This window comes from Eschscholzia californica, unplaced genomic scaffold (assembly GCF_041429995.1).
Source record: "Eschscholzia californica isolate CP2 unplaced genomic scaffold, dmEscCali1.0.p SCAF_2, whole genome shotgun sequence".
NCBI classification, from domain to species: Eukaryota; Viridiplantae; Streptophyta; class Magnoliopsida; order Ranunculales; family Papaveraceae; genus Eschscholzia; species Eschscholzia californica.
In genome coordinates, this window is record NW_028238309.1 from 61,193,369 (window position 1) to 61,213,292 (window position 19,924).

The following is a 19,924-nucleotide window of genomic DNA, read 5'->3' on the forward strand; positions in this document are numbered from 1 at the left end:
TTTTAACTATTTTTCTAAAATGAGTAGGCCATCTATGTTTTCTTAACTTCTTTATATTATTCGGATGTGCATAAGACTACTTATCTATATTGGTTACAACCAACACAAGTCGTATATCAATAGTAGTTGAGTCGGCTTATAATGTGACGGTAATGTATAGAGAAAATTCGCTCGGATGACACATCAAGATTTTTAGACGCTTACAACTTATTATACTAAAAGTACCCCCACAAAGAATTTTTTCAGGGTCCGCCACTGGTGGAAACCAAGAACATGACGGCAATAAAAAAAACTTAGGGATCAAAGTAATTACCCAATACCTAATTAATACTATTTTTTTTAATTTAAACACCAACTTCATAGAAAGTAATTACCCAAGACATATAAGCTAACATAATGAAATCCCGAAAATACAACCTGATGTCACCGTATTGAACAGTTTCCACATTGAACAAGAAAAAAACAAAGAAAATCAAATAAAATAAAGAAAAAAAATTTGTTTATAGAGAAGACGGTAAATAAAGGAATAACTCAATTGAGAATGTGCATACTACTTCTCTAATTTTGACTATGGACAGAGGAAAAACAAAAGAAACTCATTGTTAACTATATCAATATAGTCAGTGAAGGAAAAAACCAAAGAAATTTTCCTATAAAAAAAACAAGAACCCATTAGTAAGTATCCCAACCAATATATATATAGTCAGTGAAGGAAAATCCAATGAAGTTTCCTATAAAGGATACACCAACAACTCTCTTGGAATTGGTGCCTACTACTGCACCTAATTTGAATCCGGATTGATCAAGACCATATTATATAATTCAACAAGGACCATCTTAGTTTCAAACATCATCATAAGAAGTATTTTCATCAAACCATAAAACAATTCAGCAATGATTGAAAAATTCAGCAATGACCTTCAATCGAAAAAATTCAAACTGGAATACCTAAACCCAAACCAACCAGCAATATTCCCAGCTTTATAAATTTCAATCCTAACTTATTGGCACACCCTTCATCAAAAAAAAAAACTTATTGGCACACTTAATAGACTTTGTTTGAAGAAAGTTGGTGGGAAAAAAAAGAGGTTGAGGGGGATGAAGTTTGAGTAGTGGGAGAGGGATTGACGTGGGAGGTGAAGAGTTTGGTATAATTTTAATTAAAGGTAAAGAAGTTATGAAGGGAAACAATGAACATGAATGAAGAATATACGAACCAGATTAAAGATGAGAGTACATGAATGAAGAATAGACGGATCAGATTAAAAGATAAGACTTTTCTTGGTCATATGTATGCGTGGCTGTCCAGTCATCATCTAGGAGTATGTGGCAATCTAGTCATAATCTAGGGACATTTATTTTGTCCTAGTCACAAGTATCTGTTTTGTATAATAGATTAATACACATTTTTTTTGAGTTAATTCTTATTTGGCTCCCTACTTTGTGACCAGCTTCAAATATGACCCTCAAATTTCTGTAAATTCAAATATGGTCTCCTATTTTCACACAAATGTCATAACTACCCCTCCTATTAATGTATTTTCAAAATAAAATAAAAAAGAAAATTTAAATTCCACATTACTTCCCTCTCCACCACTCCTCTCTCTCCACGTCACCTCTCTCCAACTCACCTCTCTCCAACTCACCTCTCTCTCTCTCTCCAAGCCACCACTCTCTTCTCCGATGAAGGTCGCCGGCCGAAACATTTTCCGGCCGGCGACCTTTAAACCTAATTTTTTTTTTCAGTCATCTCTCTCTCAAAAAATTTCGGCGAAGGGAAACCCCCTCCGCCGGAATTTTTAGAGAGAGAGATGAGTGAACAAAAAAAATTCTTTTAAGTTCGCCGGCCGGAAAATTTTCCGGCCGGCAACCTTCATCGGAGAAGAGAGGTGAGTTGGGGAGAGAGGTGACGTGGAGAGAGATGAGTGGTGGAGGGGGAAGTGAGGTGGAATTTAAATTTTTTTATTTTATTTTATTTTGAAAATACATTAATAGGAGGGGTAGTTATGACATTTGTCTGAAAATTGGAGCTATATTTGAATTTATAGAAATTTAAGGCCCATATTTAAAGTTGGTCACAAAGTAGGGGGCCAAATAAGAATTAACTCTTTGTTAAGGGCTATTAATACACATTTCAACAACATAAAGAATAACACTATCAAACATTGTCCATCACTCATTCTCTCCCCAACTAAATAAACAAAATCTTACTAACATGTATGATCTCGTGCAAACTATAACTGAGGAGTTTTAGGTATAAAATTATTGATATATGTAAGATCGTTTACATTTTTTTTTTTGTAGTTCTCGTGATAAATTACAATTATCTTATGCTAATTTTAGATTGATTTTCTTGACCAGTCCATTAAAGTCGTAACTTGAGTAAGACTCTAACTCAAAAGAAGATTGTTCATTTTCTTTTCTAATTATTTTTAAGTTTTTTAACATTTTTGTAATTTGCAACTGATTTGTGTATAACATTCAGATTTTTAACTAAATAAAATATAAATATTCAATTTTTAAATCAAACAAAATATATAAGTATCTCCTATTAAATAAAATATAATTTATCTATTTGATTTAAAAAAATAGATCTGGACCCAAATTCCCTCAAATTATAGTTCAAGTGATGGACTTAAAAGATTTTTGGGTAAAGCCCTTGTGCCCAAACATTAGTCCTATCTAAAAATAATTGTGGTGTCCCAACGTCAATTTGGATATCATAGAAATTCACTTATGTGGATCCCACATTTCCCTTTCCCTAACCTTATCTACTCCTCCAAATTCCAAATTGAGCTGTCAACACTGTCTTTCACCGCATATGATTTCCCATTACTCTCACAAATGTCCACATCTTGACAACAAAAATAAAATCAAACAATTTATTTATTTATTTATTTATCTATTTATATTAAAATATTAATAATTTTGTTTTTCTTCTTGACTTATCTCGTACGAGTCGCCGCAGAAATAATAAATCGGCCGTTACTACTACCGTTACTAAAACCGTAATAATGGCTACTATTAGTGACAACAACCTTAAACCCAATTGACTGGCATTTAGCAGGAAACTGATCAAACCCTAATGAACTTGACGACGGTGTCAACAACGACGACGACATTGATGCCGGAATCTGACCCACTGTTCGCCGGTACGGACCAAACCATTTCATCTGCATATAACGATTTTTCCTCCACGGAGATAAATAAAGGTCTCTACTTTTTAAAGATCTCTTTGCTGCTTCAGAAATCATCTTCACAATTTGTTTTAGTTCTTCAGATTTCCCAATATAAACCCTAGGTAAAATCTTTAATAGCTTCTCGTATTGATCAGTCGGTCTAGCAATTTCAAATTCGTCAGAAAAATCTGTATCTATGAAATACCTTTGATTAATAACTGAAGATTCGTCTGATTTGATAATCACATCGATGAATTCGTAGTTTCCGGCACTAAGTCCACCGGATTTTGATTTCTCCCATTTTGTTTTACAAATTCCAGCATTATACCCTAATTCTCTTAGAAAAATCATAATTTTTCGCCTGAAAATTTCTCTGGTTGATCTAAAACAAGAAAATAAATTCATCGCTTTTGAAACTTGAGATTGAAGATAAAATCGAAATGAAGAATCTGATGATGATGAGTTTCGTTTTGGATTTAGAAGATCTTGAATTAGATCAATCGGTTCGTTTAGAGAGAGAAACTTACTAATGTTGATATCAGAATCTGATAAATAATCGTCTTCGTTTAATTGATGATGATCATTATCATCATTATCGTTGTTGTTTTGATTTTCTCTCTCTAGAAATTCATGAATGAGATGAGAAAGACAAGGTGAATTATTATTATTATCATCAGCTTCATGTTCACTTCCACTACTAACATAGCTCTTTAGTTGATGATCATGGTGATCACTGCAAATGGAAGCCCTAACTTTATCATCTAATGGATCTGTAACTCTTTTTGTTCTTCCAAATACCTCCATTAATTATAATCTACTGGTAAAAGTTTATTTCTCTCTTTCTCTCTCTAGATTTGTTTGTCTGAAGAAACTAGAAAACGATACTCAAATATAACAATTAAGAAGTACTCTATTATTTATAGCATTATGAAGTTAACCTAACTTCATTTTTTTAGATTATCATTGTGCTTTCTCTCTCTTAATTTAATAAACTAGAAAGGATACTCAAATACTAACAATTATAAAAAATAATAATTATGATCACTAATCACTTTAATTATGTGAGAGGTTGAACTAGTAATGATAAACGTTTGAATACGAGTCAACCAGGTCAAACCCATCAAACACTATCTTAGCCATTGGATTTTGTTAACGAAGTTTTTCCTAACACGTTGAGATATAGTAAAATAAAATTTCACTTCAACGAAATCGTCTAACATTTTGTTGTCCAAGTGATTGATAGTGTTGATATAAACTCTAAATTTCTAGAAGTTTTAGATTCGATTCTTGGATATGGTGGAGTCCATAGTTACACTTTAATCCTCTTTTGTTATTAGTTTAACTTAAACAATTATTGTGTTTATCACATCTTCATGATGTATCAATGTGACTAACGTAGATCGTAGTCCATTTCTCAAAAAAGAACATATGAAAATTGATTTAAGATAATGTAATCAAGGATATGAGCCTCTTAACTTCTTTTAATATGTGGTCATGTATATTTGACTTAATAATCATGTTATGTTATAATATAATGAATTATCGACACAAAAGTGCAAAACATAATAAATTAGTTTGCATTAAATGTTCATGTACCCTTGCACATTTGCAGCAGAGTCACTGTAGAGATCACCTGATAATCACAAACCGATTATAAATTTTGTCATTTCATGTATAAGGCGTACAGGGCCGGCCCTCCCATTTGTGAGGCCCGAAGTCGTTTATAAATTTGGGCCCCTAATAATTTCTTATAAGGCTTTATAAAAAATTATAAAATAAAAACGCACTTGCTGGAACTCGAACCTCAGTTTGGATTCAAATAACTGTCTAGACCAATGAGCTAATCTGTCATTTGTGCTAATTATTGTAAAACACTGGTAAAGTAAGTCATAAAACTTCATTCGGAGGCCCTTCGAAGTTGGAGGCCCAAAGCCACCGCTTTGGTGGTTTTGGGCTAGGGCCGGCCCTGAAGGCGTAGAACAAAATAAAGGATATTTGGACGAACAGTAAGTTATCAAAAGCGGTCAATTGTCTTCACAACTTGGGCTAAATTATAATACTTTGTATGAAATTTTTTAATCCCATTGGAAAATCTAAACTAATTTCTAGGACGGTCGTTGATAAAGATCAAATTATATTTTTCAAATTATAAAAACAAATATTAAGAGGAGACGGGTACCTAGATAGTGATTTAGTAGAAGGAAGTTGAAAAAATTCGGCATGAGTTGAAAATGATGGACGATGTATGCCAAGAGTTATGGTATCAATTGCATCAATGTATAAAGGGTACCAAACTCTCAAATTCCTTAACAAAAAAAAAAAAAAAAAAAAAAACCAAACTCTCAAATTATTGGAGGAGATGAACTTGGAAAAAAAACATATGAGTGAATAAATTTTTAATATTTGACAACAAAAATAAAAAGTTTCATTGTGAAGAGAGAGAGAAAGACATGAAGGATAATTCTTTCTTTTCACACTTTCTAATTTTTATATTTGAAAATAAATTATTGGGAGTATGTTTTTTTTTTTGATGAAGATATTGGGAGTATGTTGGAAAGCAAAAACTAAAATCCAGTCATCAAAATATTAAATATTAAATATTAAAAAGAAAGGCTAAAATTTGAATAGGGAAGTCAATCACAATATGAAGGGCAAAAAAATCACCAGTTCATTTTCAATGATTTCTTTTGTATGAATTCTAAAAATCATTAGATTCAATATAGTATGGATACGTAATGAATAAACACATGAATTGAACAAACCCGATAACTACCTGTAGTAAAGATATTTTGGACCCTAAACTTCATTTTGAGACTCTTAAGACTATCACAGGAACGTCTTACTTTTATTTTATTCATACTCTTTAACACATATCAATAAATGATAGATTTATTCCAAAAAATAAATAAATGATAGATTTCACCTCTACCGTGAGTTGAACATGTGACGTTGATTTGCTAATAAGTGATTAAATTACATTATCTAGTGGGAGTTTACTTGGGAAAAAATCTCAAAATTACAAAGAGATTCGAGTCCAACAATTTAACAAGGACAGATTTGGATTATGATACATTAATAGGAGATCTAAGGTGGGTCAAATTTGGTTGGGAAAATTGGGGGTGAGGGGTACGTGTCTACGTGATGCACTAAACAGATTGTGTTTGTTGTGTACAAGTCTGGGTCACGGCATCGGGGGCTGGAGAAGTTAAAGTCTTTGCTTGGCCTTCCTGTGTTTGTCTCTTGGAAGCCCTAAAGGTTAGATTCATTACTCTTTCTCTTGTTTATCATTCAAGACTGCACCAAATATAATCTGAGGATATGCATTTAAATCGATCTAGATAACATATTTTTCAATTTATGATAGGACTTATAAATACGAAACATACATTGAGGAAAAAAAAATATTAAGGTTTATAATAGGGAATCAAATTGCATCATAGAGTTGGTACTTGAGGTAGTTTTGTGATGAGTTAAGGTAGGGTGAAGAAAACAACTTAGGGGATAGGCTTAGGTGAAAAGGAATGACGAAAGGGAGAAATCTTTGCTAAAATCGTAAAGAAAATTGTATTTATCAGTGATTTTATTAAGATTTTAGGTTTTTATTTTTTAGTTGTGTTTGATATCAGGGAAACACTTTCGTGGAAGTAAAAGGTTTCCATAGAAAATTTTCCATAAAATTTATTCCGTGGAAATAAAAGTTCTTTCATTTGGTTGTCATTTATTGTTCCGTGGAATTACAAATTTTGTTAATTGGTTGACAACTAATTATTACGAATATAATATTCAATTAAGAGCTTTTATTTACTCTTTATGTTGTCAAAATGACATTTTTACCTTTATGTTGCTAAAATTACATTCTCATCCTTATATTGTTAAAATTACATTTCTACCCTTATGTTGTCAAAATTATTTATACTTGTGTCACTTTGCTAACTTAAGAGTAAGAATGTCAAGTTGTAAACAAAACAAGATAAAAATGTAATTTTGACAAAGTATAGATCAAAAAGAGATTTTACTAATATAAAAGAGTAAAAATTCCATTTTAATATAAAAGTGTAGACAAACTATTTTTACAAGATAAAGGTAAGTATGTCATTCAGACCACATAAGGGTGAAAATGTTATTTTGGTATTATAGGAAGGTAAAAATTCATTTTGACAACATAATGGTAAAATGTCAATTTGATATAACAAAAGGGTAAAAATATAATTTTAAACATATATGAAGATAAATTTTAGGTTTCAAGTATCTGAATATATTAAAATAATTTTATTTTGATTTTTGACTTTCCACGGTATCTAATTCCGATGGGGTGAGTAAGTAATTCAAAGTGGACTATTTCATGAAAATGAATTAAAGCCATGGAATTATAGTTCGTATCGAACGGTGGTGGAAATTCTTTTATTTCTTTTATATTTTCATAGAATTATAGTTCGTACCAAACGGTAGAAATACTTATTTCCATGAAGATATCAGACACAAAAAGTGCAATTAGATTAGTTCCAATTGGAATTTTTTTTTTTTTTGCGTATTTTGTCACCACTTAGAAGTGAGTTTTTCTGATTGAGGGAAAAACAAATAACCTAAATTCAATGTTGCACATTTAATAGATGAAACACTTTTAGGAAGTGTAAAAATCAAACACCCTCAAACTTTTTTGTTTTTCTACCGGGAAAAATTATTTATTTGATAAAAAAAATTTGTTTGCATCAAGTAAATGCCCATCAGGCAAACCCACAGGCCGACCTGGCCCGTCAAAGTAATGTACTGGACCAGGTTCGGGCAACCCGACTCATTTGACACCACTAGTTGAACTTATAATTTTAGCTCCTCTTGTACTTGTTCTTATACTTGTATTTGCATATAAGCATCTTGTCCTTTCTTCTTTTTTAGATGAAAGTCGGGATTTTTCGTCCTTCCTCCCCTTTTATCGAAGAGTAGTCCTTTCCTTAATATGTGATTGAGATACACGTTGCTTTCGATAAATGCTAGGGTTTAAACTCCATTAAGATAGGCTATTGTTCCGAAGGTTATAGTTGTGAAGATTCACCTCCAAATAGTACCGAAGGTTGCAGCCCAATCTTGCTGCGGATTTTGATGTTGTTCCTGCTATTGCACCCAGTCGCAAGGCTGAGATGATGTAGAACGCAACAGAATTTAAGAATAAAATAAACTAATACGAAGAACGATAAAATAATGATTAAATAACTCTAATTAACTGTAAACTCGATTAAACTTGATTGGGTTTTCTCTTCAACATGGGAATAATGGACAAACTAGATATCCTTTTATAGGATTCTGGACTTTCCTAGATAGACTTGAATTAGACTTTCCTAAATAAATAAAATACTGCAACTTCATAAATAACTAGACTCAAATCTGGACCTTTCCAATTATTGGAAATATTAAAATAACATAATTTCCTAAACCTAAATTCTCTAATAATCATACTAAAATTGGGACTTCCTAAAGCTACTCTCCATGGCCGGATGGCCCATGGTCCGGTTTAGTCATGGAAAAAGCCTCCACGCCGGGTGCCCCTGCATCAGCATCCCCTTCTCCCAAGAGGTTCGTCCCGAACCGTTTGATGAAGAAAATAACGTAATGCACCAGCAAACGGTGAACTCTGTTATGGCGATCCGTAATTCCCACTTTGTTCGAGATTTGCCGGAATTTCGAAGAAGAATAAGGACCAAAACACCAACTTCATACCGAATCCAACGTTGCAAAGATCCTCGGAAAATCGATCTTAGAGAATATAGGTCCAATAATTTTCTACATCTCCCGTCATCCTGTAGGTCTGTGAAAAATATCATAAGCACCACATTCCCCTCTATGGGAAAATTAACCTTGAGTGTCGTCTTCCAAACCATCACGACGAAATCCCTAACCTTCTTTGCTTTAATCTCTGTGCTAGGTGGTGAAACAGAATATTTTCGGGTAAAGCAAGCATAACAGAATTTAGACGAATCTTCTGTTAGCAAACTCTTCCAACTATCAAAAGCAAGTGAATCGGACCGATAAACTGCCTAATATCCGCAACACTTAACTTAATTGCATTCAACTCTTCCGAAGTAGGTGTATCGACTCCATAATAACAAGCAACCATGGATGGATTAACAATTCTCATATGAACTTCTTTTGCACCTGATTCATTCAATAACCTAACAATCTTAGAAGAAGCCGTTCCTCTCACAATTGAATCATCAACCACAACTCTCTTCCCTTCCAAAACAGCTTGAACTAGGGCTAATTTCAAATTTACTTCAAAATCCCTAATTCTCTGAGATGGTTCTATAAAAGTTATACCAACATAATGTGACCTAATTAAACCTTGTTCAAATGGAACTCCAACTTTTGATGCATGCCCAAGAGCAGCAAGAACCTCAAAATCAGGTACAACAATAACAACGTCACAATCAACAGGAGTTTTTGTTGCTAAAATCTCACTGAATACTCTCCTTGATTTATAAATAGATCGATCAAATACGATGGAAGTTTTTGGTTGAAAGTGAGGTATGGAAAGAGTTTGAATACCATCATTATCAATAACAATAACCTCACATGGGTGAACTTCTCTCTCATATGTTGCTTCAATAAGATCAAGTGCACAAGTTTCACAAGCAAAAACACAAGCTTCAGTACTATAACTAGTATAAAAATTTGAACCATTTTCTTCAAGCATATCTCTGAGTTTAGGATAATTGACTAAATTACCATTGTGGGCAACTCCAACAGATCTTAATGGGTAACCAGCAATAAGGGATTGAACGTTTTTTAGCATAGAAGAACTGGTGGTGGCATGACCGATTGCATAATCGCCGACAAGTTCATTGAGTTTCGATTTGGTGAAAACTTCTGCGACTAATCCAACTTCGGCGACGGATTTGAGGATATTTTCATGAACAGTAACGATTCCAAATGTCACTAGTTAAGAACACCTTTTTATTACTACTCTTCAATGCATGCGAAGATTTAAGAAGTGTTTGAAGAGTAGTTCTAGGGTTCGGATTATTACAAGTAATGTTTTTGAAGACCCTAGAATTTGTGTCCACTTTGATGCGGGTAGTGATGTTTTTGTTTTTCAACTTAGTGTTAAAATCAACCAAAAATAATTCACCTTTCGTAGTTTGTGATGACGTAATTGCGTAAATACCTATAGCTTCAACTTCTTCGTACGCTTCTTTTTCTTCTTGTTCTTCTTCTTCGTCGACTTGAACATCGTTGTGAGCGTCTTCTTCAACTTCTTTGTGTTCTTCTCTTTCTTCTTCCTTATTGAAAGATAAAATAGACGATGAATATGGTTGACGTATTATTGTTTTGATGTCGTTCACTACATGTTGAACCTTAACTAAATCGGGTATTAGCGATGGAACTGTTTCGAAAAAAGACGGTTGTGGTTGTTGTGGTGGTGAATAGGAAAGAGAAGATGATTGTGTTGGTGGTGGAGGTGAATACGGTTGTATAAGAGGTGGTGAATACGGTGCCGGTGTAAAATAAGAGTACGAAGGTTGCGGTGGTGGTGGTGATTGTGGTGAATAATAAGTGTATGAAGGTAGAGGTGGTGAAAACGGTTGTGAATAATAAGAGTACGGAGGTGGTGTATAAGAAGAATATGGATGTGAAGCTGTATAAGACAATGGTGGGGGTGGTGGTGGTGATGGTGATGGTGATGATGAATACGGTTGTGGAGGGGTTTCTCGTTCGATTTCTCCCGGATTACAATGATAATTGTACGAGTCGTTATTCGCATATAAACATGATGAACATGAGCATTGATTCGTTATCTCTTGATGAGTATAATTTGATTGAATATAATCATCTTGACGAATATAATACGATTGATACTGATGTAACTGTTCTGGAAAAAAATTTCCAGAATCATTAGCCAAAAACTTTGGTGGCTCTGAATACCACATGATGTAGAACGCAACGGAATTTAAGAATAAAATAAACTAATACGAAGAACGATAAAATAACGATTAAATAACTCTAAATAACTGTAAACTCGATTAAACTTGATTGGGTTTTCTCTTCAACATGGGAATAATGGACAAACTAGATATCCTTTTATAGGATTCTGGACTTTCCTAGATAGACTTGAATTAGACTTTCCTAAATAAATAAAATACTGCAACTACCTAAATAACTAGACTCAAATCTGGACCTTTCCAATTATTGGAAATACTAAAATAACATAATTTCCTAAACCTAAATTCTCTAATAATCATACTAAAATTGGGACTTCCTAAAGCTACTCTCCATGGCCGGATGGCCCATGGTCCGGTTTAGTCATGGAAAAAGCCTCCACGCCGGGTGCCCCTGCATCATGAGAAATAGGAGGTCTCGAGCGATATTTTATTTGGAGCCCTTGTGCGATAATATAATATGTAACATTGGTTACTTAGAGGTGTAAAACTAACTGTGAATTAGATAACATTTTTTATATTAGATAAATCTAGGTGAGCAAGTTAAATGTCTATTTGGTGTTCTAGGGTATTTAAAACAAGAACTTCGCCAGCCAAATTATATTCCTTTTACCAAACAAGTTAATGTACTTCTAAATCCAAACATCGGTGAATCGTTATCCAAGAAACGCAACATAAAAAATGAAAACAATAAGTATTGAACTTCAATTCCGTAATCGCTAGTCTAGATATATACCAATTAAGTGTTGTTCTTCTTGTATTATGAAAAACCAAGAATCTGATCTTCCTGTTTAATAAAACAGGGATACACTTTAGAGTGTCTTTCTGAAATAGATTCAGAGATAATTTTATTTCTAAAAAAAAGAATTAATATTGTATCTCAAATAGATTAAAAGAAAAACAATATCATTTAAAAACAAGGATTAAATAAAAGATTAGAGAGAGAAAGCCGAGTCGAGTTGTCTCTTTCCTTAAGACAGTGAACACCCTGGTATTAGTACTAAAACCAGTAAGGTGTTTGTCTCCCAGGATACAACGGCTGTACCTTTCAGTATGACGACTAAGAGTACTACGTTTCCTGAAAGCGTGCGAACTTAGAGCAAGTAGTAAGAACGACAGATGAATCGACTTCTTAAACTCTAAATGCTATGTAACTGTGAATGCTAAAATTTTCGTATATTGTTTGCTGGATTCTGTTTGGTATTTATAGAAGTATTGGTGACACTTCAGACAGGTGCCTTAGAAAAGAATGGATGCTTCCCAACAGTCATATTTGTCTGTTGGTTTTCGGGTGCCATGTTGACCGTCAGATCTTAACGGATCTATCTTAAAGAGCGCCAAATATCCTGACCGTCAGATCATATCTATGATCGTAAAATCCAATCGCTCCTCGCGACGATGCGTACGTGCGCCCATTCGCCCATTCGCCCACGCCGCGCGTGCGCGGTTTGCGTGGTGCAAACCACGTGAGTCACCTTTCTATTCTAAAGAACATACCATAAATATATGGAAGGTTCTATATAAGGAAATAAAATGTTTCCTCCTTCATAAATGTGGTACTAACTCAAAGTCCCGGTTTTGAGTTAATGGTACCCATACTAAACGAATTTTGTAATAACTCACTCATACGGAATCGGATTTGGACAAAATTTGAGTCTAAATTCAAGAGCTCGACGAGACGAATCCAACTAGACGTCTTGCTCGAGATTCCGATGAATATAGGTACCTCAAATTAAGGAAAAACCGGTCCAGCTCTTTTTGAGCTAAGTACCGATTCCAACATTAAGTTACTCCTAATTGGCTATACGGGAAAATTTTTTGATAGGCAGGAGTATTGAACTCACGACCTTCTGGTTGTACATGCAACAAGGTGCTAACCAACATAGTTACAATTCATTCTTTTCAGTGGTGTGGACTTTCAAAATTTATGTGTGAGGTTGTTGTTTGAGAGGTAAGGGGGGCCGGCTTCGTCACACTTGTGGCACCCCTCCCCCACAGCTGTGATTGCAACCATTGTGCTTGTTGTTGTCATTGTTATAGACGTAAAGATATATATTTATGTGCAAGTGCTTAGGTTGGTCGAGAGAGGTACTACTAGCACCTTGACGCACACGAATACTTGGAGCCATAGTTTTGTTAACTAGTTTGCATTCGTTTCGTGTTGCTTTATGTATGGTTTTGGATTCTGAAGTCAGCGAACAATAACAGATGAAGCAACACTCATTTTCGAGCTTGTTGCAGTGATGAGTGAATGGCAAACCATCCCCAGGTGCAGACGCAACCACTGAATATGATGATGACTTGTAGTTTTTTCTTAGATGTCTTTTTATTAGGTAATAGGATATTTTCAGCTATAGTATTTAGCCCAATTAAATACAAAGAGTCAAAGTACTGCATTCCTTCTCCAATTTTTTTACTTTCTATTATTTCAAATTTAATATTTAAAGCCAAATTTTACCATTAAACCTTTGGCATTGCTATTTTTTTAATTGTTCAAATCTTTGACCTCTATGGTGGAAGACTATACCTCTTACTACTCCAACCAAAGGTTGTTAGCGGCATTGTTGTTTTCAATCCTAATATACCAAAATGCATCCAATTAAGTGTGGAGTCGGGATTTGAAACTATAGAGGACTAAACTAAAATTTCTATAATTAAATTTTTCTTACGATAATAAATAAATAATAGTCGAAAGTAACATTTAAAGGCAATTTTTGTTGTCAAAGTAAAGTTTTGCATCTTATTGTCACAAAACATAGGCAATCACTTAAATTATAAGTTTATAACACAGGCATTACTACGAAAACTCGGAATCAATTTGTTAGTGGATAACCCTGACCTAAAAATGGATTGTGAGTTTGTTCCTGACCTAGATATGGATAGCGAGTTTGTTCCTAACTTCCAATTCAATAGATGAAGAAAAAACAAGCTATTTTTAAGATTATGAGAGTAAACTAGGTCAATCAAATATTCAGATCAATCACATGGCAAACCCATTCAACTGAAAGACTAAAAGAGCTAATATAACTTAGTGGATGAAGTTAAGCCATTTCTGACCTAGAAATTGATCTTGAGTCACTGAGTTGGTTTCTAACTTTCTATTCAATAGATTATATTTGAAGAAAAAACAAATTATTTTTAAGATTATCAGATAATCAGAGTAAAGTAGTAAACTTGGTTAATCAAATCATGCAACCATAAGGCAAATCCATTCAAATATACTAGAGAGTTGTTTTACTAAACTTACCATTCCATCCAACCACTTTTAATCTTGGAATCCAACCATCAGGGGCGGCCCAAGTAGTTGGGAGTCCTAAAGCGAAGAAAATTGTGGGGTCTTTTTTACACTAGCTATAAAAAGTTAACTTTTTTGCTATAACAGATAAGCTAGTATCAAAACATAACTAAAAGCATAAATTTGAACTATATACTATATAAGAAGATCTAATTTACATATATATATATATAGATGAGCTAAATATGTTTAAAAAATATTCTTCTTGCCTTTTGAGATGCAAAATTACTAATTTTTCGTTCATAACTCAATTCTTCCGTCATATCTTGTTCAATTTGTAACATAGCTAACTCGTTCAATCTCTCTTGTGACATTGTGTATAGTCAACAATCAAATATAACAATTATCAAGGAACTATGAATACTTATTTATTGTAGTGAAGAAAATAAGATTCACATAAATAAATTTAAGAAGATACCATATAAGAGGCAGTGGCGGACACAGAAAATTTTGGTTATGGGGTCACATTTTAGTTATAATGAATAGTGAAAAAAATAGGGTTATTTCTCTAATGGCCCCCTACTTTGTGACCAGCTTCCTGCCTAGCCCCCTACTTTACGAGAAATACCCATATGGCCCCCTTCCGTTATAACACCGTCACTCTCTCTCCTCCACCATGTTTTCTCTCTCTGCCAAGTCATGCCACATCATCTGTTACGCCACCTCATCACCTTCTCTGGCGAGAGTCGCCGGCGACTTCAAACATAAAAAAAAATAAAAAATTTCTCTCTTCCTCTCTCTCTCTAATTTTTTTTTCTTCTTTCTTCTCTCTCTCTCTAGAACTGAGTTCTAGAGAGAGAGAGGGGACCTTCAACAGACTGTTGAAGGTTCGGTCGACATTCAACAGAGCTGTTGAAGGTTCGGTCGACATTCAACAGAGCTGTTGAAGGTCCGGTCGACCTTCAACAGAGCTGTTGAAGGTCCGGTCGACCTTCAACAGAGTTGTTGAAGGTCCCCTCTCTCTCTCTAGAACTCAGTTCTAGAGAGAGAGAGAGAAGAAAGAAAAAAAAAAATTTTTTTTTAGAGAGAGAGAGGAAGAGAGAAATTTTTTTTTTATGTTTGAAGTCGCCGGCCGGCGACTCTCGCCGGAGAAGGTGATGAGGTGGCGTAACAGATGATGTGGCATGACTTGGCAGAGAGAGAAAACATGATGGAGGAGAGAGAGTGACGGTGTTATAACGGAAGGGGGCCATATGGGTATTTCTCTTAAAGTAGGGGGCTAGGCAGGAAGCTGGTCACAAAGTAGGGGGCCATTAGGAAAATAACCCAAAAAAATATCATGATGGATGGATAGTTGGTTGTCAAGTTACATTACCAACATCCGTCAAAATTACATAAATTATTGTGTTATAAATAAATTGTCCAAAATTTATGTGGTGTTCATGTTAGTAACCCTTGTGGTGTTCATATTAGTAACCATATATGTTATGGCGACGTTCTCAACCAATTGCATGTTGCTAACTTGTGAATTATTTTAAGGGTTATTTCCCTAATGGCCCCCTACTTTGTGACCAGCTTCCCGCCTGGCCCCCAACTTTACGAGAAATACCCATATGGCCCCCTATTTCCGTTAACTTTAACTTTTCGTCACTCTCTCTCCTCCATCTCTTTTTCTCTCTCTGCCATGTCACGCCACATCATCTGTTACGCCACTTCATCACCTTCTCCGGCAAGGTCGCCGGCCGACTAAATTTCCGGCCGGCGACCTTCAAACTAAAAAAAAAAAATATATATTTTTTTTTTCTTTCTCTCCTCTCTCTCTCTCTAAGAACTCCGGCGAAGGAACCCTTCGCCGGAGTTCGTCTGTTCTCACGAACAGAGGACTGTTCGTGAGAACAGATCTGTTCTCACGAACAGAGGTCTGTTCGTGAGAACAAATGAGAACAGATCTGTTCTCACGAACAGACGAACTCCGGCGAAGGGTTCCTTCGCCGGAGTTCTTAGAGAGAGAGAGGAGAGAAAGAAAAAAAAATATATATATATTTTTTTTTTAGTTTGAAGGTCGCCGGCCGGAAATTTGGCCAGCCGGCGACCTTGCCGGAGAAGGTGATGAAGTGGCATAACAGATGATGTGGCGTGACATGGCAGAGAGAGAAAAAGAGATGGAGGAGAGAGAGTGACGGAAAGTTAAAGTTAACGGAAATAGGGGGCCATATGGGTATTTCTCGTAAAGTAGGGGGCCAGGCGGGAAGCTGGTCACAAAGTAGGGGGCCATTAGGGAAATAACCCTTATTTTAATAATATCAATATATTTAATTAGTCTTACTATTTAAATTACATAAAAAAAATACGTAAAAGAACATGAGATTCTTTTTTACCTAAAACATAATCCTCCTAATTTTATGTTTGTTAAAGAGGCTAACAACATCTCCAGTGCAAGACTCAAGAAAAGTTCTAAAAATCTTATGTGTGAAGTGTGAAAAATGGATCTCGAAATGGTTTGTTTCCTCTTTGGCTATTTAAAGATACTTTATTGGAAAGCTTTCTCTAATGCAACACTGAAGAGAAACTCTGAAAACCTATATTTTAGTGTAAAATTAATTGATTTGCTTATGTGCGTGCCACTTAGAGATCCTTAAGAGGACACTCTAAATTTGGAGTGTCCTCTTAAAGATCTCTAAAATATCTACCGCCACCTCATTTTAGAGATCCAAGTTAAGTGTTGAACTCGAGATGAATTTTGAAGAGAAATTCTAGAAATCCTATGTGGCACTCTAAGATTTAGAGTTTGAGTGTTGCATTGGAGATGCTCTAAGGAGAGATAAAAATGAGAGAAGATTTGATTTTGGAAAAATCAAAGACCAACAGATCACATAAAAGTAATACGGAGAAAGAAATAACTCAAAAGATCAAATGTTGACTATAAAGATATAGGTCAAACAAGTTTGGTATACCATCCTTCGACCAAGAAGCCAAACATTGTTTTATATCAAATACATGTGTTTGACTATATTTGACAACGATACGTTACTAAGAACACTTTAAGTTTGAGTCCACTAGAACACTTTTAACTTTGGGTTCTTGGGGGCACGTGCCCCCACGGACCCCTATGTAGGGCCGCCCTGATAAGAGGTAGGGGGGATCCCAAGATGAGAGGATCAAATAATGTGATTGTTGTTTGTTGAGACCTAGTTGTAAAATCAAAAAAATCAATGTTCTTCAACAATGTGATAGAAATAATAACATTAAATATAATAAATAAAAAAAAAAGAAAAAAAAAATAAATTGTACGAGATAGAACCATTACCAAATGTAGAGAGATGTGTGTGCAACCCACGAGTACAAAAGAAAAAGAGAGTAAAAATTTATATTGAGAAAGAAAGGCACATTTAGTAGTAACAAGAAAGTAAATTTATATGGAGAATAGCCAAAAGCGATTAGCCTTGTGGGACCCGCGCTTTGCAACAAAGTGCACGGGTTGGCCTTGGGTTTTGTTGGGCTTTCTTTATTCTTTCTTTTTTTCTACAGGCGTCTTTAATGAAATTGTACTTTGGGACCCTTCAAAAAGTGAGGCCCAAAGCAGCCGCTTTGGTTGCTTTGGGTCTGGGCCGCCCCTGCCAACCTTTACTAATCTTTGGAAATATGGAGTAGTGTTATCTTGTGAAAAAATCGGTCGATTTGTTTTAGTTTTTTCATCAAATCTAACTCATGTAGAGTCATTGATGGTAATAATATATATTACATGTACTATTTCTAGTTAAAACCATTGAGTTGTGGTATACTAACTTTGATTTTCAGTTCTCACCAACATCTTCTAACTTGTTCATTTGATTCTATTTTGCAACTCATTTAGCAACATTAACAAAATGGAGTATATACATATAAACAAGTGAAAATTTTAACATAACAGTATCTATCATATGGATAACATGTCAGAGTTATATTTTTTTATGTGGCATACACATTGTATGATAGAGAAAACTTAAATGAACCGTTGGGTTTGAATATCGGATGATATAATCATTCCTGGCTATCCGGAAATAATTTAATCCATTTTAAAACTGACTTAAGAACCCAGACGAAAATTTGATCATTGTGGAGGGCATGCCACGAGTTAGTGCCAAAATACAAACACATATATGAACCTCTTGACACATGCAATTGCAATCAGTCACCTACGACTTAAGAATTGTGTCTCTTTAGATTGTGTAAGGAGCTCTCAAATTTAAATCGTGTTATAAGTACGTCTGACGGGGCCTCAACTCTTTCAAGCAAACCTATTGTCTGAGTGGGGTTCCCATTTCATCACACTTGTGGCGCATCTTCTCCTACGCCCCTGATTGCAAAATTAGTTATTGTTGTTGTTGTAGATGAAAGGATATATATGGATGCGTAACGAGACAAGTGCAAGTACCACCTTTACCCACACAAGTATTTAGGGTGCTCAAAAACATGGAGCCTTGTTGGGCTTTGTTTTATTAACTAGTTTACATTTCGCTTCGAGTTTCTTCACGTATAGTTTTGGATTTAAAGTCACGATCAATTATAGGTGGAGGAACACTGGTTTTCGAGACTAAGCTTGTTGCTATGAATGGCAAACTATCTCCAGTTGGAGAGTGGAGACACAACACAACCTCGAAGGATGACGATGACTTATAGTTTATTTTTCTTAGATGTTTCTTTATTAGAGAACAAGATATTTTCAGCTTTAGAAGAACTTAGTGCTCAATGTGCGCTTGTTTGTCCAACTTTGCACTCTATGTTGTATGAAATATAGTATGTAATTAATGTCCAGTTTTACAATTCTTAAAAGAGGGAATGGGCGGGACATCCAAAATTGGGCCGGAAAAGAGAGCCCAATCCACTGGTACGCAAAAATTGGTTTCCAGTCCAACGGGTCAGAGAGGCAGCCGAAATTACCGTTGCCCCCGTCAATCTCACTCAAATTTACGATACATGCCACTCAAATTTTGGGCGCGAAAGAGAGAGATTGTCTGAAAAAGCGGGATCTCGGGAGTGACGTGCGTCAGGCGAAATGACCGTTGCAGCTGGCCAGTCACATCTCCCCTTAATTTCTCTCTCACGCCTAATCTAATTAAATCCAAAACAAATCTTCTCTCAAAACCATCTCCAAACCGTTCCCTCTCCCTGGAATTTCCCTTTCCCAAACAGTTTCCTTCCCCAAACCACTTCCCTTTCCCAAACCGGTGCAAAGAAGGCGAATCATCATCTTGTTTCACCTGGTTTAAGTTCGAAAATCTTAGTTATCTCTCTCTTCTAACAAACAAAATCAAAGGAAGGTTTTTTATCTCTCTCTTCATCCTGCGAAACCACTGGTGTTCATAAATTTTTAGGAAGATGGTGAAACTTAATACGCCCAAACAACAAACAAAGAAAATAAGCCTTGAAGAGCCAAGATCTACCAGATCGAAAGCGGTTACGGAGGAACAAGCTACAAGAAGAATGAGCCCTAGGAAAAGGGTAAGTAACTGAAAATGTTTAGTTTTTTCTGTTTCACAAATTATTTGTTATTACTACATAATAAAATTTCTAGAAAATTTTTGTGTTTCAGAAATTATTTT

General features: G+C 35.0%; 1 protein-coding gene and 1 pseudogene across 1 annotated transcript; both read right to left on the reverse strand.

The window, feature by feature from the left end:
- Nucleotides 1–2,791: 2,791 nt before the first annotated feature.
- Nucleotides 2,792–4,083, reverse strand: LOC147559903 (uncharacterized). The gene has a single exon (XM_086661860.1). The coding sequence runs from the start codon at nt 3,981–3,983 to the stop codon at nt 2,946–2,948; it is 1,038 nt and encodes a 345-aa protein (XP_086517986.1). The 5' UTR covers nt 3,984–4,083; the 3' UTR covers nt 2,792–2,945.
- A 4,126-nt stretch (nt 4,084–8,209) lies between these two features.
- Nucleotides 8,210–19,572, reverse strand: LOC147559904 (amidophosphoribosyltransferase 1, chloroplastic pseudogene; annotated as a pseudogene).
- Nucleotides 19,573–19,924: the final 352 nt, after the last annotated feature.

Excerpts from the sequence above, each read along its gene's own strand:
- LOC147559903 (XM_086661860.1), bottom strand. The coding sequence starts at position 3,983 with ATGGAGGTATTTGGAAGAACAAAAAGAGTTACAGATCCATTAGATGAT.